General features: G+C 44.5%; 4 protein-coding genes and 1 long non-coding RNA gene across 11 annotated transcripts; all 5 read left to right on the top strand.

Annotated features, from left to right (window-relative positions):
• Positions 1-35: 35 nt before the first annotated feature.
• LOC136192730 (uncharacterized) lies at positions 36-4,453 on the top strand. 5 transcript variants are annotated; one of them, XR_010671227.1, is made up of 16 exons: positions 36-85; positions 134-377; positions 439-462; positions 530-697; positions 748-768; positions 823-1,113; positions 1,159-1,301; positions 1,351-1,491; positions 1,548-2,846; positions 2,903-3,037; positions 3,089-3,212; positions 3,271-3,390; positions 3,443-3,562; positions 3,620-3,745; positions 3,801-3,932; positions 3,990-4,453. XR_010671227.1 is itself a non-coding variant. In XM_065981422.1 (8 exons), the coding sequence occupies exons 1-8, from the start codon at positions 2,741-2,743 to the stop codon at positions 4,160-4,162; spliced, it is 1,032 nt and encodes a 343-aa protein (XP_065837494.1). In that variant the 5' UTR covers positions 2,294-2,740; the 3' UTR covers positions 4,163-4,453. The 5 variants fall into 5 exon arrangements, 1 of the variants encoding a protein (XP_065837494.1); XR_010671228.1 differs by having other exon boundaries at positions 54-377; positions 3,089-3,208; XR_010671226.1 differs by having other exon boundaries at positions 54-377.
• Positions 4,454-5,177: 724 nt separating this feature from the next.
• On the top strand, positions 5,178-8,866 carry LOC136192724 (uncharacterized). 3 transcript variants are annotated; one of them, XM_065981416.1, is made up of 18 exons: positions 5,178-5,733; positions 5,789-5,850; positions 5,910-5,945; positions 6,003-6,056; positions 6,109-6,156; positions 6,207-6,251; positions 6,308-6,352; positions 6,406-6,450; positions 6,504-6,566; positions 6,616-6,672; positions 6,737-6,778; positions 6,833-6,877; positions 6,931-6,957; positions 7,006-7,044; positions 7,095-7,139; positions 7,203-7,343; positions 7,398-7,419; positions 7,482-8,866. In XM_065981416.1, the coding sequence occupies exons 1-18, from the start codon at positions 5,682-5,684 to the stop codon at positions 8,735-8,737; spliced, it is 2,124 nt and encodes a 707-aa protein (XP_065837488.1). In that variant the 5' UTR covers positions 5,178-5,681; the 3' UTR covers positions 8,738-8,866. The 3 variants fall into 3 exon arrangements, with proteins under 3 accessions (XP_065837488.1, XP_065837486.1, XP_065837485.1); XM_065981414.1 differs by having other exon boundaries at positions 5,179-5,409; positions 5,606-5,945; XM_065981413.1 differs by having other exon boundaries at positions 5,179-5,945.
• Positions 8,867-11,751: 2,885 nt separating this feature from the next.
• Positions 11,752-13,579, top strand: LOC136192583 (uncharacterized). Its single transcript, XR_010671184.1, has 2 exons — positions 11,752-12,385; positions 12,442-13,579. It is a non-coding gene; the product is annotated as an uncharacterized lncRNA (long non-coding RNA).
• A 356-nt stretch (positions 13,580-13,935) lies between these two features.
• LOC136193371 (telomerase RNA component interacting RNase-like) lies at positions 13,936-14,766 on the top strand. Its single transcript, XM_065982260.1, has 3 exons — positions 13,936-14,213; positions 14,314-14,388; positions 14,500-14,766. The coding sequence occupies exons 1-3, from the start codon at positions 13,944-13,946 to the stop codon at positions 14,608-14,610; spliced, it is 456 nt and encodes a 151-aa protein (XP_065838332.1). The 5' UTR covers positions 13,936-13,943; the 3' UTR covers positions 14,611-14,766.
• On the top strand, positions 14,675-18,794 carry LOC136193365 (inositol polyphosphate 5-phosphatase OCRL-like). Its single transcript, XM_065982252.1, has 23 exons — positions 14,675-14,824; positions 14,881-14,960; positions 15,010-15,107; positions 15,164-15,187; positions 15,237-15,353; positions 15,409-15,669; positions 15,720-15,882; positions 15,938-16,039; positions 16,097-16,217; positions 16,271-16,387; positions 16,441-16,610; positions 16,672-16,792; positions 16,853-16,962; positions 17,016-17,151; positions 17,209-17,319; positions 17,368-17,436; positions 17,496-17,592; positions 17,652-17,776; positions 17,832-18,035; positions 18,088-18,169; positions 18,229-18,356; positions 18,406-18,517; positions 18,573-18,794. Exons 1-23 carry the CDS (start codon positions 14,675-14,677, stop codon positions 18,707-18,709), a joined length of 2,835 nt encoding a protein of 944 aa, XP_065838324.1. The 3' UTR covers positions 18,710-18,794.
• The last annotated feature ends 24 nt before the right edge of the window (positions 18,795-18,818 follow it).

Below are 18,818 nucleotides of genomic sequence, written 5' to 3'. Positions count from 1 at the left end.
CTAATGACGTCAGAGTGGCATTACGCTTTTTATCCGGGACATAAAGATAAAAACTTAGCCTTCTCCCATGAAGCCGTTAGCTACAGTAAGCCTTTATTTTGTGATCGGCGCTGTGCAATCGTCACTCGCAAAGATCGCCCCGGGTCCCGTGGACATGCCACCCTCTGTCACATGTTGCTAAAGCGAATAGCCAGCGCCGATAGTCGTCGTGCGAGAATTTTATTGAAGGCATCCCTGGGTTCCTTCGGTAGCAGGGAACAGCGCCGATTCAAGATCTTCGGCGAGACACCAACGGGCGATTTCAATCGACAATCACGTGACGTGCAAACGGAACATTGCCGAAAAAAGTCGAGAGAGTCCTTCTTGCAATCCTTCGGGTACTAATTTTGAACGCGAGAATTCGTTCAGTGTAATCCTTGTGGCTCTGCACTGCTGTAGATTCGGAGGTCAGCGGTCATGGCGGTAAGTGGAGCAAATTTTATTACGCGCCACTGAAAACTTTTTTGTCATTGTCTTGCTCAATCGACAGCTGACTCTGAGCCCAAGTCGTTCTCGGTCAATGTCGACGAATTTTCACTCAGAGATCTCTCGTGTTGTCACCTTCTCCACCGCGTTCTAAGCGGTTGCTCTGACGGCGAAATCCTCAACGGTCTGCTCACCTCTTCCCTGGCTTCAAGAATAAAAACACGACTAAAGGGTTCGTAAGAGCAAGTGTTCTTATCGACTTACTTAGTATATATTATGTAGAATTCACAAAAGAGGAAAAAGGTTGCATTTAATTAAGGTTTTGAAATTATCTCACAAAAGCAGCGCATTTTTCAGAAGTCAAATACCAGCGGTTCCTGTACAAATTCGCGTTTGATGAAGTCGGATACCTTTGGAGGCAGCTGGGCATCTGGCTGGGAGTATCTCCAATGGCTCTCGACAACTTGGAGCAGTACTGCCAGGCGCGTAGTTTTAGCGTGCAAGAAACGGCGTTGAGAATGCTCCAAACCTACTGGAAAGACAAAGGCTCCCTGATGGCGTCTCCGAGAAACTTACGACGAGCTTTGCGTTGTGTTGCACAGCGCGACAACGCGTCGTCCGAGTCCGGCAGGCGAAGAACTTCAATTCGTTGAATTTAGAAATGATGACAGTAAATATTTTGTTGAATTACAGCGTTTCCTCCTAATATCGAAGACGGATCATATGTCTTTGGTCGAGAAGATGAACTAAAAGGTGTACTTGGCACGTACTTTTGGGACGGCGTCGTCGGTGTTCACAACTGCAGAGCTCAGCAGATCAATGGCTGCAAATTGCAGGTAATAAAACATCAGAATGAAAGCGCTTGCCTTGACGGGCAGTGTTTAGATTGTTTTTGGCGGAGGAGGAGTGGGAAAGACGACGCTGGCGTTCTACTATGCATCGCGATTTGCCAAAGCATATCAGAACGGCGTGTTTTATTTCAGTGCCGAATCGCACGCCTCTCTCGCCGCATCCGTTGAAAGAAACGTAAGATAAACCTACACAAACAAATTTCGAATTCCATTAGTTGAATGAATTTACAGGTCAAAATTCTTTCAATTTCAACTTCCCAGCCAAGTCAGACTTCGTACCCTGCTTTCTGGAAGCACCTTCGTCACAATCCTCGATCGCTGATCATAATCGACAACGCTGACAGCCTTGACGTTCTCAACGATTTTATTTGCGGGACGCTTCCGTCTTGTCACGTCATTGTAACGACGCGCAGCGGCGTCAAGAGCCACCCGATCTTTCAAGCGTGCGCTGCGGTGAATTTTCTGCACCTGAAGTCGCTCAACGGCGACACTGCCCTTTCCGCTCTTCTCCGATGGGCCGGCTGCGACGACAAAAATTCTATTGATTCCGTTGAGCTCGAATACGCGCGTCGACTCGCCGTTCAGCCGCCCGTTGAAGGACTGCCTCTCGCACTCTCTCACGCCGGTGTTTTTGTTGCTAACACCGGGATCACTTTTCGGGAGTACAGCGATTTGTTGCAAGTGAAGATCGACGAATTCCAAGCGGCTGCTACAGACTTGGAAAAATGCTTACGGTACTTTCATTTGAGTCATTTGAAAGGCGTGCTGCAAAATGAGGAGGGCGTGGAGACGATCGACGACATGTGTCGTGTCGATACGACAAACTCTCGTCTGAATTTGACGAACGGTGATCAGAGGCTGCTGACGAAATGTTTGACGGCATTGAATGAGCGTCGTCTTGTTTGGCTTACTTGGGAATTGGACTTGGATCGCGTCCGAGAGTCCAAGTCTCCGCACGGGCAGTCAATATTATAATGAGTTGTGCTCGGTGCTCTCTTCGCAGAATATTCCCGAAGAGCTCATACAGAGGACTGCTCTTTTGCAGTGGGCTCAGTTCGCTGAATTATATTTCGTGAAAGGTGCCATGCAATTGAAAGAGCGATCACTTATACAGGAAAGTGCCGCTGACAATGATAACCGAGTCTTTTACTCCATGCACAATCTGATTCAAGCGAGCGTCTTTGAGCGTCTCCAGGCTGACCGGGAAAGACTCCGGGACACGCTGAGTTGCGCAGAAAATGTCCTTCTCTCTATCATTTCGTCTAACGGCGGTCCCGTCAAGTTTGTTCATCTTCATAAGCTTGACGTAGTATTGCCTGTTCTTCCGCACGTGTACTCCGTTGCTCAGAAAAAAACTTGAATTTTGTTCTGAGGTATTCACTGGATATCCCGACATCATTGACTGCGCATGAAGGCTTTCTTTGATGAACGCTCACATCGAAACGGCAAAAGACTTAATATCTAAGCGACTGGCTTTATTTAAAAAAGCTCATCTTTCTGACGAGGAGAGAAAGAAAAGGCAGTTTGATTGTACGTCACTCACGTATAATTATATATCTAGTTATATTTCATGTTGATCTTTTTAGGCTATTCTTCTTTCGCCGTCGTCTGCAACGCTCTCCGTCAATTTGACGAAACAGAAAGAGTTATACTCGTTGACTTTTTTGGAGTAAAGGCCATCGAAGAGCTAAAAGAAACAGACGTAGGAGACAACTGGCCTCGTAAGATTTTCCTAACAGACTGTCTAGCTAGTATTAATCGCGAGGTACTAGTGCTATGTCTCCTGGCCAATGCATACAGACGCCATTCTGTTCAGAAAGCAGTAAAGGTGCTCGACAAAGTTTGCACCGTGTTTGATGTCGTTAGTGTTGCACCCGCTCATCTAATCGGAAGCAAGTACAGGGCTGCGAGTGCATATAATGCGTAAGTGCTAATTCGCTTCTCTATTGGCTAGTTTTGTTTTCTTCGAATGTTGTCTACTCGTCGGCGGGTGAGCATGTTCAACGACTGACGACTCTGCGTCGAATTGAAAGTCTCTGCTTGAAATTCAACGCAAGCTTTTACCTCGCTTTCTGTAGGATTTGGACGACGATCGCGTTGAGAATAGTTCTTTACTTTCCTTGCAGGCTATCGAGAGTTTGGAGAATGCTTGTCGGATCTGGAAAAATTTCAAGAAGCAATTTCTTACTACGAGAAATGCTTGTACAAGCAGTGCCTTGCTCCAAACGATTTCAAGGTGGCCGAAGGTATGTGTGTTGTAGTCTACTCAGAGAGCCGCAATACCTGCCTGAATTTCTTTATAGTTTATTCCGGACTTAGCACGTGTTTTCTAAAAACGCAACGTTTCCACAAAGCTCTTGAACTTTCAAAGGAAGCAATAGAAATAGCGGAGTCGTCTTTACCGCCCGATCATCCGGGCTTGACAAAATGTATTCATTCTGAAATTTCGTACGTCATCCTCTATCAGTGATCCTCGTGTATTAGATCTATTTGGGCACGCTTGTTGCCTTCGAGAAATTGGGAAGTCAGCGGAAGCGATACATTACTTTTATAGAACTCTTTCGACTTTGCGCCATTCCAATTCCTCAATCATCATCGAAATGCACACATATTACAGTGAGGCGGTCGCACATAAAAAGGGTGATATGTTAATTAAATGTTTAATTAATTAAGCACTGAGATACTTGGGAGAACTGGTGGAAACGGAAAGAACAGAGAAAGCCGCTGATCATCTACGTGAGTCATCTCTCATAGCTGATCGTCTATGTACCAGCGGTCATCTCGAGAAAAAAGAAGGCAAAGCATTACTGCGTTCATATATGGATCTGGTTTATAGCTCTTGCTGATTTGACAAGTACTGTATACACTGTAATTCGTAGTAGGCCAGATCAATACTTGGTCTGACAAGAATGCTAAGTGGCGCAACTCCCCTTACCTACATCGCCACTGGAAGCAGTGGAGGCTGGGCAGGGGGGGTTTCTCACCCTAGTGCGCTAAGAACACGCCCATTTTAGAAACGGCGTTTTCTGTTCGATAGTAAACTTTTATGTACGTTTACTACCAATCAGTAGTAGATACTCACCTAAGTTTTCACTCATATTTTACTTTTATAATAATAAACGTCTTCTTTGGCCCAATTCACTTGCCCCGCCTTTGCAACCCTACGTCCGCCTCTCCCATAGTTTCCTCTCCAACTGCTGTTACTGGTGTTAAACTGATATTTGACTTGTGTCGGTCTATGCACCGTGTCTTGTCGGCGATATAGTTGATTTTCGGAAAACATGTCCGATCTTCAAGAACGTGTGCTCACAGCAACGGCCATTTTGATGCAAACGGGCACTAAGTACGTCGTTTCAGGCTCCCCAGCTCTCGCAGTCGTTCTTTCATTCTCAGAGAATAGCCTCGAGAGCTTCTGCCGAGGCGGGAGTCAACAACGGCTGCGATTGCAACTTTTGCCCTGAGGAGTCAGTCCGCTAGAACTAAGGAGTTAGCGCTGTTGTTTGGGGCGCGCAGAAGTGGCATCGATATATCGGAAGCCGCATTTGTACGGTAAGTATTTGAGGCCATTTCTTTGGCAAAGAGTTAGTTCTATCGAGTGACACAAGTGTGGCCTACAAACGTTGTTTGTAGAGCCTCACGATAATATCGAACCGTATGTACTCACGAGCCGTTCACAAGAATGGCACCGGATTGGGCGCGGCCTACTCTAAATGCCCTTCTTTACATGAATTTTAGGAAAGGTTTTAATAGAACCTACGTGATTATACCTAATGCATGCAGCTAGGGACGATAACTTTCCAAAAAAAGGCGATTTTGTTGTTGTGGGCGCGTCCTTAGCGCACTAGGGTGAGAAACCCCCCTGCGACTCCTGCGACGGGGTGTTTAGGACTGTGAGCACGGCTACTACAGTATCCGTGCTGTGAGTTCGTCCATCATTCGGAGACGCGGTCGAAGTCTCTAGCTGGACGACGAGACGTCACATAAAAGCTGCAGTGCGGCTTACTCACGTTTTCGCTGCCGCCGCCGCCGCCGCGCGCGTTCCTTTCATCTACTCCCCCGTTCGGAAGCGTAACGGTCCTGGTTTCCACAGCATGTGAGAGATGGTGCGGCTCGACATAGCAGTCATATTGCCGCGGAGCTAGACCTATGCAATCTTTTGACCGAGTTCACCGTTGTCTTTCGTTTTTTTTTCGCAAACGAATCTGCGTGCGGCACTTAGGTTTGCAGATGATGGCTCCTCCTACAAACAGCTTGCGTGGTCTGCGGTTCTTCATATTGTTTGCCTACAGCTGACGGTCTAAACTCAGCTATAAAAAGGCTTGAACGTGCGCAACTATAGCAGCAGCAGCCCTACTTGCCGAAACGATGCTTCTCGGGATAATAGTTGGAGCAACTCTACTGCAAATTATCGCAGCTGGTTGGACGTCAAGTTGGAAGCACCGACATTTTCCTAATTATCTACGTTCGTGCAGAGGGTGGTTCTTTTTGGACTTCCTGGTCTACTACTTGCCCGCAGTCGTGCCAACCCCAAGAAGTTCACTTTGCTTGCAGCAAGTACAAACCAATAACTCGATTCGCTCTTTCTGTGTGCAGGGACAAAAAGGCTTTCCTGGCTTTCCCGGAATGAAAGTTTGTAGTATAGAAAACGAAAGAAGCGGCGAACTGAAATGCGTTATTTTTCTTTAGGGATTTATGGGAGATAAGGGTGCTACTGGCCCTCGTGGACGATATCCACCATGGGTACATTTCTGTAGTAGTAGTTGTATTGAAATCTAACTGATCATTACTGTAGTGGCACTGGCACACTTCTCCCGGTGTACCGGGAATTCCTGGACATCCGGTTAGGTCTAGGATAAGTAACATTGAATGCGTTAGAAGGCCAAATGTTAGGGAAAAACTGGTGAAGATGGGTATCCGGGATCGAGAGGAGAAAAAGTGCGTTAGTACCTGGTTATTAACATTCGATTTCAAAGTTTGTTTGTCTTCATTAGGGAAGAACTGGCTCACCTGGATACTTGGGCTCTCCGGGATTAAAAGTATTTGCATCAATGCGAAGAGTTAATGAGATTCACACGCGCTTGGACTGTAGGGCGATCTCGGTTCAGAAGGACGTCAAGGAGCAATAGGAATGAAGGTGAAGATATTCATTACACGTATGTGCTTTATATAAATTGGACGGACTTGTAGGGTTCGGAAGGTGACCACGGACTTCGAGGCGTTCCTGGTGAACGTGGAGATAAAGGAATGCAGGTAAGGTCATTGGATACAGAATTAAAGAGAGATCAGCAATGAAACGTAGGGACGAAAAGGAAATCGTGGTACTGTTGGAGACGATGGAATGAAGGGGACGCAAGGGGTAGAACAAAGATTTTAATTAATAGCATGCATTTGCTTATTGGCTGCTTCATATGAATTATTAGGAACGCGGAGATTTTGGAAATCCTGGAGACAACGGCAATCAAGTGAGTGTACAGATGTGGTTTTGTATAGAAAGCGATCAAGTATAGTGTTGTTAGGGACCACGTGGGGCTGAAGGGCCTAAAGGAATGAATGGAACTAAAGTAAAGAATTTGTCTTACGCTCTGGCCAACAAGATTATCTTGCAAATTTTTAGGGAGATCGGGGTCATCCTGCAACTGGAGTACGTTGCTTGGTTTTTTTATTAGAAAATTTTTACAATCCTTCGTAGGGAGTGGTTCATGGCCAAAAGGGCGATAAAGGTCAAAAGGTGAGCCAAATTCGCCGCATCATGACGTAAAGTGGAGGGGTTTTTATTAGGGTCAGAAAGGTGCAAAGGGCTTGAAAGGAAAGGACGGCGATCGTGTTAGTCAAGGCCTACTCCCTTTCTATGTGTATATTTCTTTTTATTTGTATCTAATTAATTAGGGAGATCCCGGTCAAACGGGACCAAATATTACGAATGTGAACGGCGTGCTGAACAAGCCGTGCAATCAACGAAACGAAGGCCAAATATATCACGACGCAACGACGAAAGAGATTGTATTTTGCGACGGCGACCAATGGAAGGTATGGAGGGCTAAATCACGTAATTGACATTGACTGACGCAAGTTCACCTTTAGTGTGCAGTATCGGACGTTTGCGGTAACAAGCAACAAGCATACTACGTATGCATCCTAATAAACGAATGGGTTTCTCTTTATTAGAAGAGTGTGTCGAAAAAACGACTTATAGCGAACTCACCGTTGGCGGTGGGCTGCCCAAGCGGAAGGCCGCTGACATCGTTCTCATTGTCGACGACTCGGGATCGATGAAAAAGGCGCATTCTTGGATTCCGAGGGCGGCAGAAGCTCTCGAAGATGAGCTCCTACGTGCAGAAATCGGTACTATCGAAAATTTGCCAAACAAATACTACGTCGTCCGCTTTGGACTTGCTGGAGGTTCTCGCTCGGAGGTGGTGACGGTCAGTGGGAGCGCTGCACTAGAGGTCACCCAAGTGACGGCAGCCATGCAGACATTTACTGAAAAAGGAAATTCTGAAGACGGCTATGAGGCGATTGAACGCGCCTTGAGCATCAAGGAATTGCGAAGTCATGAAGACGTTGCGCTCAATTTGGCTCTTGTCACTGACGAGCCACGCGATCCGTTAGATGTTGCGGCAGGCACTAAGTCATCGTTGACTGACATTCGGGAAAAGTTGCTCAACCGCAACGCTACGTTGAATCTACTAGGAAAATTCAACTTCACCAGTACCGAGATCAGTGGAAAAATTGCAGCCATTGATTATGTGGGACATATTCACTTCGTCAACGAAACGACAGTTTCAACGGACGGTTTTCAAAATATGAAAAAGACCTCGATGACGCTGAAGGATCCACCACTTCAGGACAATGACGATTCGTGTCGTTCGTTCGTCGTGTACGCGCCGCTTGCTATGAGCACCGGTGGTGCTGTGTGGAACCTGGGAGTTATCAAGACTACGAAAGATAACGATGAAGAGCGTGTAGCGTTTACCAAAACTCTCGCTCGCATTAAGGTAGAGGAGGTTCTTATGCGGTCGGTATGCGCCGAGTGCAACGTGAAGTGCGTTGGACCGGAACAAAAAGAAGTTAGAACGTGCAATAAAGAAATTGAGCAAATATATTGTCGATGCCGAATGGGTGGAAAGTCATATGAAGAATGCAAGTTGTGGCTATTCAACAACTCGTCAAACTTGATAGCCAATGGTCTCCAGTCGGCACAGTATGACTTCTCACCGATCTATAAAACCTGTGAAGATCATGGCTTTCCCACCAAATATGAAGGCTGGTGTGACAGCAATTGGCCATTCGGGTCATTCTTTTCTAATAGACTTTGCGGAGGTGTGGGAGACAGAAGCGTCTTTAGATACTGTAATAAAGACTATAGGATCTTTCGTGACCCAGCCGACAATGAGTGTTCGTCTGCTCGTGCGCGTTTGTAAAAACTGTGTGTCTGTCACTGCCAATCTGTGTCAAGTTCTGTTGTTTGTTACTCATTTGATGTTATCTAGTGGATTTGCTGTTTGTGATTCTGGACGACTATCGCCAAAATTACATATCTGCTTTTTGAATTTCTTGTTTCCTTCGTCCTCTTGCACTTTTTTTACTTTTTCTTACCTGTCATGCATTACATGACGTACCACTCCGTCTACAATAACTTACGCGTAGTCAATACGGAAAGGCTTTGCAAAACGCGACGCGACACCAAGCAGACCGAAAGGGCAAGTTAACCGAACAGCTGAAAATCCTGAAGAAAACGTGAACATTCAGAAAGCGTTTCTAGCACATGCCCAATTATTTATAAGCCTCCCGGATTGGCCTGACACGAGATCGTCCGATCGCCGGTCGCCGGATCGATTCGAATGATCGCCTCCAAGTGGCTGTCGACGACCATGCACAACGTTGTTGTCGCCGCCGTTGGCGTCCCGCTCGAGATCCATCTGGATCCATGTAGCCTGAGGTCGATCGCTACTGTGAAGACGGGGCCCGTGCTGCGGTCGTTTCCTGTCACCAGCTAGCTGTCTTGGTCGCCGGTCGTGAGATTGACGAGAAGTACGTTCGCGTGTGAGAGCCGGCCGTCGAGAACAGAGGCCATCAACCTTCTGTCGATCGATGCGTATATATGCACAGTGATGTACAGACGGAATATTGTCCAATCTTTTTTAGGACTGCTAAATTGAAAAAGTGTCAAGGACAGCTAGTCTACAGCTCTTCCGCTCTCAGTTTAATTACCTGTATGCAATCTGAAGGGCGTGCTTCTGTGCATGGCTTCACAATTGGCAAGACAATGAACATGGCACTGCTTTGTTGCGTCAAGCAATGCTGCATTACCCAATATCGTCACTATTGACAACAGGAAGGCCACGACAATGTACGCGAATATATTTCAGTTTGTCTAAGGAAAGGCAGTGCATCGTAGACATGCAGAAGTAGAGTTTACAAAAAGTCTTTACAACAGCTTTCAACAATACCTAACGATTTAGCAAGGCCCATAGCTCTTCAAAAGTTAAAATTAGTCCACTTAGACGAAAGTCTACCACAAGTGGAATGGTGGCATGTAAGATTCTCCATGGGAAATGAGCTTGATGAAGATGAACGTCAAAAGCTTCCTGGACGAGATTGACTCCCATTTGAGAAATGAATACGAAAAGTATTCCAAAACACAACAAAACTCTTCCTACATACATTCCCCAGACCCGAGTGTCGTGTTCTTTAACTTTAATATAAGTCAAAGTTATAATCTGAAGAAGAGTCGCCACTAAGTCTAAGAAAGCGCTTGCGATTTCTATATTCGATGTGGATAGTTCATCAGCTTTGCAATGCATAGTTGCAGAACTTATATAGTGGATGAGAGCACCCATCCCAAAAAGGTAGAACGTTGCCACTTCAGGATCATCTTTCAGGTGGCGAAACGTTTCTCTAAAGAAACCAAAAGAATTTTTTGACGAGAATTTTAGCTGGAAATATACGTAACACATTATGAAAGCTCCACACAAAATGGACGACATAACACTCAACCCAATTCGAATAGCAGATTTATTCTCATTGAAAGTTACTCCTGCGACAAGGTCGGGGCTAGTTTTGTGAAGAACTTCGCTGCATGTTTGATTGAATGGGTTCACTAGCGTTCTCTGCTTAAATGAGATTGCCAGGACAATCATTGAACAAGGTACTGCGAAACACAAAAGAACTGTTGTCATGTGGTGCTTTTTTGCTGTTTCTTCCTCCTCATCGTCTTTCGGGGTGTCGCTAGCATTTTTGAAGTTGTAACGTGCCAAGTATAGAAATGATGTGAATGACAGAATATAAAAGAATGTAATGGCCATTCTGAATAGAGGTCGGAGTTGATCCCAAACTCCTTCTGACACGACTAAGGAGTTTCCGCGATCATTTAGACATGCCGTATTGACGATTGTTTCCAACCACCGCATTAAATTCATTAAGCTAACAAAAAGCATGAAAAACCGTGTCAACGACGAAAATGAGTAGCCTTTTGTATATGGTCGTCTGAATTCAGTCACTAAATAAGAAGCTAGAAATACATCACTTAATTAATTATTTGCATCGACAAAGAAATCCTAGGAATTCATACTTTGCATTAGTTTATCCACCATTCCGCTAATTAGACTAAACGCCACTGGAATTTTATTTTCACGAGATGGAGGGCACTTCTCAAAAACTTTAATGACAACAAATGTTTTGTACATCACCGAAACTATACCGAAAACGAAGATGAGAAATAAAACTCTCAATTTACTGTGAAACACGCTCCTTGCTGAATCGGGTTTTTCTTCGCTTTGAGTCAAAGGTCTACGTGCCCATAGTAGAAGAACACACAGAACGGAAGTCGAGTGAAAAATACTTGATGCCCAGTAGAACGGAGAACTTCTGGTCAAAATGCTTCCTGGCTGAGCGCCAACAGGAGTTTTCGTTGGGTCACATGTTTGCCAAACTAGTGGGACCGTTTCATTGCCTGCAATATTGACCATTCGGCAGTGGCTTTTGCTAGAGGAATCTGACAAAGAGCCGCATTCTGATGCGTATCGATTTGCGAGAAACAGGAAAAAGAAGAAATATGTTCCACCAGCAACTAGGAGGAAAATTCCTGCTTGCAACATACGGAGAAAGATCGAGTGGGACCGATTGTCCATAAGCTAGTAGTGCTAACAGGACAGCTGCCTGCTCACGTTTGTCTGCAAAACGCTTATACGCGCTATGAATGAGTGCCGGAATACAGTGCGGGGACTCTAATTCTTGGGGACTGGGAAAATTTTTGGACTTGAACACGCCCTATAGCGCGTTTAAATTGCTCATGCATTGCATCGTAATGACATCAATTCCCTGTGTTATCCCCGAGTCCCCGATTATTCATCAATCAGGCATTGCATCGTAATGACATCAATTCCCTGTGTTATCCCCGAGTCCCCGCGATTAGTCATCAATCATTCAAGTTCCCTAGAACCGGAAGGATTTACGGCAGAGAAGCTATAGCAAAAGCCGAACATCGCGCTCAGCCTCGATCATGAAGGCAAAATTCGTTGTCATGGTCGTTTTTCTATTTCTGGTGCGCTGCTGCAGTGTTCTGTTTTTTGCTAACAAGTATGCAGGCAGTTACTGTGGGGATATCACAGATAATCCCAGCAAGACTCACTGCGAGATTTTCAACAACTCCGAAGTAGTTTGGCAAGCATGTTCAAGGAATCACAGCGAACTTCCTAATGGAGCGCAACAAGGGAAGTTTTTCTCGAGCAGAAGTTTACCGCTATACTTAGTGTCAGGTTCCTTCCATTGCATAACATTCTTGGTCACTCTGTTGTTATGGGTTTCCGCGTTCTGCAATGGTGAAAGAACCTACTCAGATGGAAACGTGGGCATCTCCACGCCTTTGATTGGTCAAGAGATAAGGAAAGAAGAGTATCACGGAAAATTGAGAACCTTAGCACTGATTTTTCCTTTTGGAATTCTGTCTGCAATATACAAGTACATTGGCTATGAAAGTGCTATGAAATGCGACTCCTCGTTTATGAAAATTGACACATATGCTCACTGTTTTTCTTCTTGGTCATGTTTGCTAAGCATTTCAATTCAAGGTACAGATGCATGGTAGCCTATTATTAATTAAACTCAATTGCAATACTCCATCTAGTTTGTTATTTGACATTTGAAATTCGACGGCTTTTCTACCGAAAGAGGAACTTTTCAAACCTGTTCAAGGTTGGCTTGTATTACGTAAGCCTGTCAGATTTTTGCAGTTGGATAGAAGCGATAGTCAACACTGCTTGTCTTAGAGAACCTTCTAATGCCCTAGTAGTTTCAGAGGGAGTTTGGAATAATTTTCGCCCTCTATTCAGAATGGCAATTACATTCTTCTTTTTTCTATCTTTTTCAACTTTGGCTTCTCTTGCCATGATAAACGTTAAAAAGAAAGCAGAAATTGAGTCAAAAGGTTATAAAAAGTATGGCTCAATTTCTGATAGCCTGACAAAGTTGAAAGAAGTGCCAGAATCTGAACTAAAGGAAATGGCTACTAATCTTTTGGCTTTTGCTGTGTTTCTGTTCGTCATTGTTTTAGGACTTTCTTTTGCTCAGAGTAACCTACTTGAACCACCAGAGAAGGCCTGCGACGAAGTACTTCACCATGGTAATATCAAACTGGTTGCAGGAAAAAATTTCAAAAAGCAGAAATATGGCCCGAGCTTAGGACTCGCTGTAGCTGCCATTGTTCTGTGTTGTCTTGTTCTAAAAGCAAATAGCCGTTACTTCAAAAATCTCCATAGATTTTGGCATCACGTTAGGGAAGACCTGGAAGCGGGAGCCTTTTTAGTCTTTGGTCTTGGTGCTCTTGTCTACTATTCAGGCGCTATAATCGTGCATAGCATTTGGCAATCGTCTTCAAAAGACTCAACAACAGCTTCGGAAATGGCAACAGCAGTGTGTGAAATTTTTGCTTGCCTTCTGCAGATTGCTTCGACTGTGCTTTTTGCAGTAAGTCAAAAGGAAAATTATTTCAAGTGGTACAAATGCAGAGCTATTCTCTGCTTTTTCTTGTTATTCACATTTATGAGTCAGCTTGGAGTTAATCTTGTGCAGGAAGAATTTGATCCGCATATTCATCACTCTCCTTTTTTGCACGGATCGTTTTCACTCGTTGTAGACTTTCGCCTGAGTGGAGTCATTTTAGCTTTTGAAAATCTTAGTACAATGATCAGTTGGACATAACGTAATTGTCTTTTAGTTTTTAGTTTTTTGAAATTAAAAAATAAAACTATTTATGTGCGTTATAACGTGAATGTATTCGTTTAGTGCGCCTGTAGAAAGCAAAACAAGTTACTGTCACTTGTAAATCAACTGATCAAGTGATTCAAGGGGGCCGGAGGACCCGACTTTCCAAAGCAATCCGCTTCGCTTTTGATAGAGATACTGTAGCGGCAAGTCTTGATTTCAACTGATTTTGTGCAGTGGTCTCTGAAATTTCTGAGAATCGCATTTCAGCACGTCACTGCGTTTCAAATGTACGGAAAAATTACTTTAGCTAACTGATCGTTTCAAATTAGTAGATTACACTGACTTGTTGCGTCTTTGCCACACATGCAGTTCCTGACGTCATTACGGTTGTACGGGGCTCTTCGTCATTCCGGGACTCTTAAGATGGCGACCACAGGAGACAAACAAAGGGATAAAAACGAATCAAAGGGCGATGAAGACGAAAAGAAGCCCGTTTCGAATGCATTTGCTAACGATGGAAGTTTTCTTGAACAATTCAAAAAGAAAATGGAAGAAACGAAGACGCTCGAAGAGAAAAAAGGAAAGAGGAAAGAACCTAAGTCGGCCACCGCCACTGCAGAGACGGAACGGAAAGAAGAGGCCGCTCAAGCGGAGGCCCAAAACTTTGTAGCGAGTTTCATGGGAGGACTAAAGGTGTGAGCGCTGAAAATCGCGACGATTTTCGTGTGGTGGGCGGGAACGGCGCGGAACCCCCGAATGGGGTCCCGATATTGATACGGGAGTCAATGTTTAGGGAAAAAGAAAGTCGCTAATGAAAGCTAAGCCGCCGCCGCCGCCGTCGAAAAAGAAGAAAGAGAAAGACGAGGAGGTCGGCAGAAATGGGGAAATCGTTGTATTAATTAAATAATTAATTAATTACTTGGGGAGGGGTTTGGGCACATGGCTGATAATCTAATGGTGGGAGGTAACGCACTTGTAGGATCACCGTGACAAGCCTGACGCTTGGAAAGCGTACATGGCCGAAGTTGAGAAATACAAGGCAATGAGTTGTTCTGATGACACACCTCACAAGCGGCCTCTCGTCAAATGAAGAAGATCCCTGGGAATAGAAAATGCTCTGTACATATGAATTCACGGTTTTTTAATTGAGGAACATGTTTGAGTGTATTTGGACAGTCAAGGGGATCCGGGATATTGCCATCCGTTGTTTTTCATTTGAATCCGTTGTAGACGGCGTAAACTCGTGCATGGAGACTCTTTCGCGGGTGCAATCGCTTCTGAATCCTGGCGATGCGTGTCGAGCGGTACGTTGGTGACTGGGGTCCCTTTCCAGGCGCGCCGACTATCCTCTTTCCGCCAGGCGATCCAATGCAGTCTGGTCGACGGCGACGTGCGCGTTCCCGTTCTATTTACAGTTGTCAGTCACGGCGACGAGCAATCGTAAGCACTTGTCCTCTCAGAACCATTTCTACGTAGTTCTCGGCACTAGTGTTTTTCTATTCGACACGTCGGGTCTGCAGAACGAGAGAGTTTTCTTACAAAGAGCTATTCCTATCACGCGCAATTTCGGAGCGAGACTGAGAAAAGGTTTGGGGGCTGTCTATATTTGTCTTCAGTTCTGAATCTCTATCTCTTCCGCTAAGATTCGTCTCGACACTTTCAGACCAGTACGTCGCTGTTGTACATAAGTGTTCATCGATTTACAGCGTTTTCTAGACCTAGATATGACCGTCGACCTGACAACTGACGAAGGCCACGCACTTTCTTTTGAACTACCCTCTAATACAGACTCAGCAAGATTTCTTGAAATCATTGTGGCAGCATCCACAGCTCGTGCGTATCTCACTACAAATCCAAATGACTCACTAGTATGAATTCGTGCTTCTAGAAAGAGCCAGCGGAATCAGCGGATCATTTCAATGGCTTTCACAGTATAAAGCAAGACGAGGAGGAAGTGCGGGCGTTGATCCTCCAGTTGGAACACTGGTGGATTTTGATGCGCCGGCGTCCTCCTCCAATTTGGATGAGCAGAAAGCATTGGAACAGTTAGAGAGCACGTGGGAGATGGGCGGAGAACCTGGGTGGCCTCTTAGTATACTTGGAGTTGGAAAGAAGCAGTCAGGGGATGAATGGGTTACGCCTATTGCAAGTATGAGAAATCATTTCTACTTTTATTAATGGTGACTAATGTATTTACAGAACCTGAGGGTGTAGCGAATCTGAAAGTGTCTTCTCTTTCTTCTACTGATACAGCAGTAGAGAAAGGATTGAAACATGTTCGTCGACTTCGGCAAGGAAGTAGCTACATTGGAAGTCGGCTCAAAGCCAGAGAAACAGAATATACTGACAATAAAGCGCACAGGTAAGAAGATGTGGTGATTAAAATAATTGAAAGTTAACGTTTTCTAAAAAATTAGAGTATTGTGTGGGACGTGGAACGTGAATGGACAAACGTCACCGGAATCTCTGTATGAATGGTTTGAAGGGAGTAAAGAAGCGCCAGACATTTTGGGAATCGGGTGGGTCAGCAGGCGCCTACTTGGGCTCACTCGTCCAGCATTTCCTGTCTTTTTTAGTTTCCAGGAATTGGATTTGAGTGCTGAGGCTTTTTTCTGGGGCGAATCGAGCCGCGAGGATGACTGGACGAGAAAAGTTGATATAAGCTTGCAGCAAGCGTATCGGAGGAATTACTATAAGGTCTATATAGAATCTTGAAGTCTAATTAGATGTGATATCATCATATTTCACAGTTGAGATCCATACGTCTCGTTGGAATGCTGCTATTAGTTTACGTGAAAGAAGAATTGAAAAAAGATATCAGTGATGTCCAAGCCGAAGCTCAAGGAACGGGAATATTAGGAATGATGGTGAGAAGAGCTTATGTGTGTTGATTGTCTTATTGTTAGGGATTTTCTTTCAGGGGAACAAAGGGGGCGTCGCCATTCGGTTCAACGTTCACAATACGTCAATCTGCTTTGTCAATTCGCACTTAGCTGCTCACACCGAAGAGGTTGAAAGGCGAAATCAGGATTTTCATGATATTTGCAACAAGATTACGTTCACGGAATCGCGTTCCGTTCTGAATCACGAGTATACTACTAGAAAAGCATAAATCAATAATTATTTGTTTTGATGGCTTATTGATTGCTAGCATCCTGTTCTGGATGGGAGACCTCAATTATCGTCTTTCGCCAACGAGCTCAACGACGGAATCCAAATTTCGAGAGATGGCCATTAGTGAGCGATTTGAGGAATTATTCTTACATGATCAGGTAAGTCAATTGCAAACGATTACAGTATTAGCTGACGGATCTCGCGTATATCTTCGTTAGCTAAAAGCACAGATGCAACTTCAAAACGTCTTTCCCGGTTTTTCAGAAGCAAAAATTCGCTTTCGACCTACCTATAAATACAATCCAGGGACAAATGAATGGGACAGCAGGTGAGAAACAAAAACAAAGCCATAGGCATCCTCTAAACTTTGATTCAATTTAGCGAGAAGAATCGCGCTCCCGCGTGGTGTGATCGCGTTCTTTGGAAAGGGCGTGGCGTTCACGACAGGGAGTATCGCAGTCACATGGAATTGCAGACGAGCGATCACAAACCTGTCAGTGCAATGTTTGACGTCGATGTAAGCGTAGATTTCATGGGATAGTGAAGGAAGATGGCTATTTGTAAAGTTGCGTAGATCAAAGTCGTTGATACAGGAAGGAAGGGGGCCGTGCTGGCCGAGCTTCACTTGGAAATGGACAAATTTGAAAATGAGCTGAAACCTGTTGTGAAGTTGAACACGCTTGAGGTGAATTATAGAAAAACTTTGAGATTGGTAAAAACTCTTGCCCTTCAGTTTGTTTTTAAAGACGTCAAATTTTGTGACAAACAAGTACATGAACTAATCATCAGAAACGTCGGGCAGGTCAGAACAAGTTAAAATTGTATGAGCTTTGAACCTATTTCGTTTTTTTTTCCTGTTAGAGTCACGCTGACTTCATGTTCAAACCTCCTCCTCACGGTGACTCCATTTGCAAGAGCTGGGTTAAAGTGAAACCCGAATCTGGATTCATTAGTCCAGGTAAATCACAGCAGTTCTCTATTAAAGAAGACGGCTACTTTGCGTGACACTTTGTTCAGAGAGCGAAGAAAGAGTCACTATAACCGTTGACATTGACAAATATTCTCTTTCCGCTTTGAACAGCGGTGAAGAAAAATTGGAGGACATACTCGTCTTTCACGTTGAAAACGGTGCCGATTCCTTTGTAAGAGAAGAAAGAAGAGAGATCTCATAAGTATGACCTCTTTACGTTATATCAGATTACTGTTCGCGGAAACTTTATTCCAACGTGTTTTGGGATGTCTTTGGAGCAGCTCGTTGGAATGCATCGATTCGTTCGCGACGTTCCCGTCGCGAAATTAATTGATCATCAGGACGAGTCTGTCGATTCGTTATCGCCCTTTTCTGTGCCCAAAGAAGTGTGGCTCATGGTCGATTATCTCTCAGTCAATGCTAGAGAGACGGTGAGTAGTGAACCAGAAAATCAACTCAGTGACGATTGTCTTTTATTTGCAGGAAGATCTTTTCACTCAGGCCGGTTTAAAAAATGAAGTTGGGCGAGTTGTTAGTGTACTCGATACAGGAATGGACACAATAAGTATAGCTGCAAACTAACCGCGCCGTTCAATGTTAGTTTCAAATGGGCCATTTTTTTAGAGCAATCTGTGCACTCTGTTGCGGAAGCCTTGCTACTTTTTTTGGAAGCGCTTCCTCAACCGATCATCCCATATGATTATTATCAGAAGTGCTTGGAGTGTTGCAATAATTTCACGCTTTGCAAGCAGGTGAACTGATTCTTCCAGTCAATACATGCTTGACAATATTATTTTTTAGTTGCTGACACGGATTCCTACAGTCCATAGAGATCTCTTCAAGTATTTGGCTGCCTTTCTTAGGGAGCTTCTCAAGCACACTCACGCTAATAAGCAAACGGCCAAGACCCTGGGTGAGTAGTAGTCAGTCCCTGCGTCGTTGTGTTTCTAGAAACTAATACGTTTCAGCTACCATCTTTGGATCAGTCTGTATTCGCGCTCCCCACAATCAAACGGTTGCGACGCGAAAAAAGCAGCAGCAACAAGTGAACAATAAAAAGGCAGCATTTTTCTATCACTTTCTCGTAAATGAATACGATGACTAATACTGACATCCACTTAGTTAGCTACCGTACGTAAGATTTGTTAAGGGTTTAATTAATACTATGTTAATAATTTTTCAGTTGCAATCTCACCGTTTTTCGTTTACACCGA

Source organism: Oscarella lobularis, chromosome 11 (assembly GCF_947507565.1).
Source record: "Oscarella lobularis chromosome 11, ooOscLobu1.1, whole genome shotgun sequence".
NCBI lineage: Eukaryota > Metazoa > Porifera > Homoscleromorpha > Homosclerophorida > Oscarellidae > Oscarella > Oscarella lobularis.
Note: the sequence above shows the minus strand (reverse complement) of the source record. Positions and strands in the feature narration are given on the sequence as shown.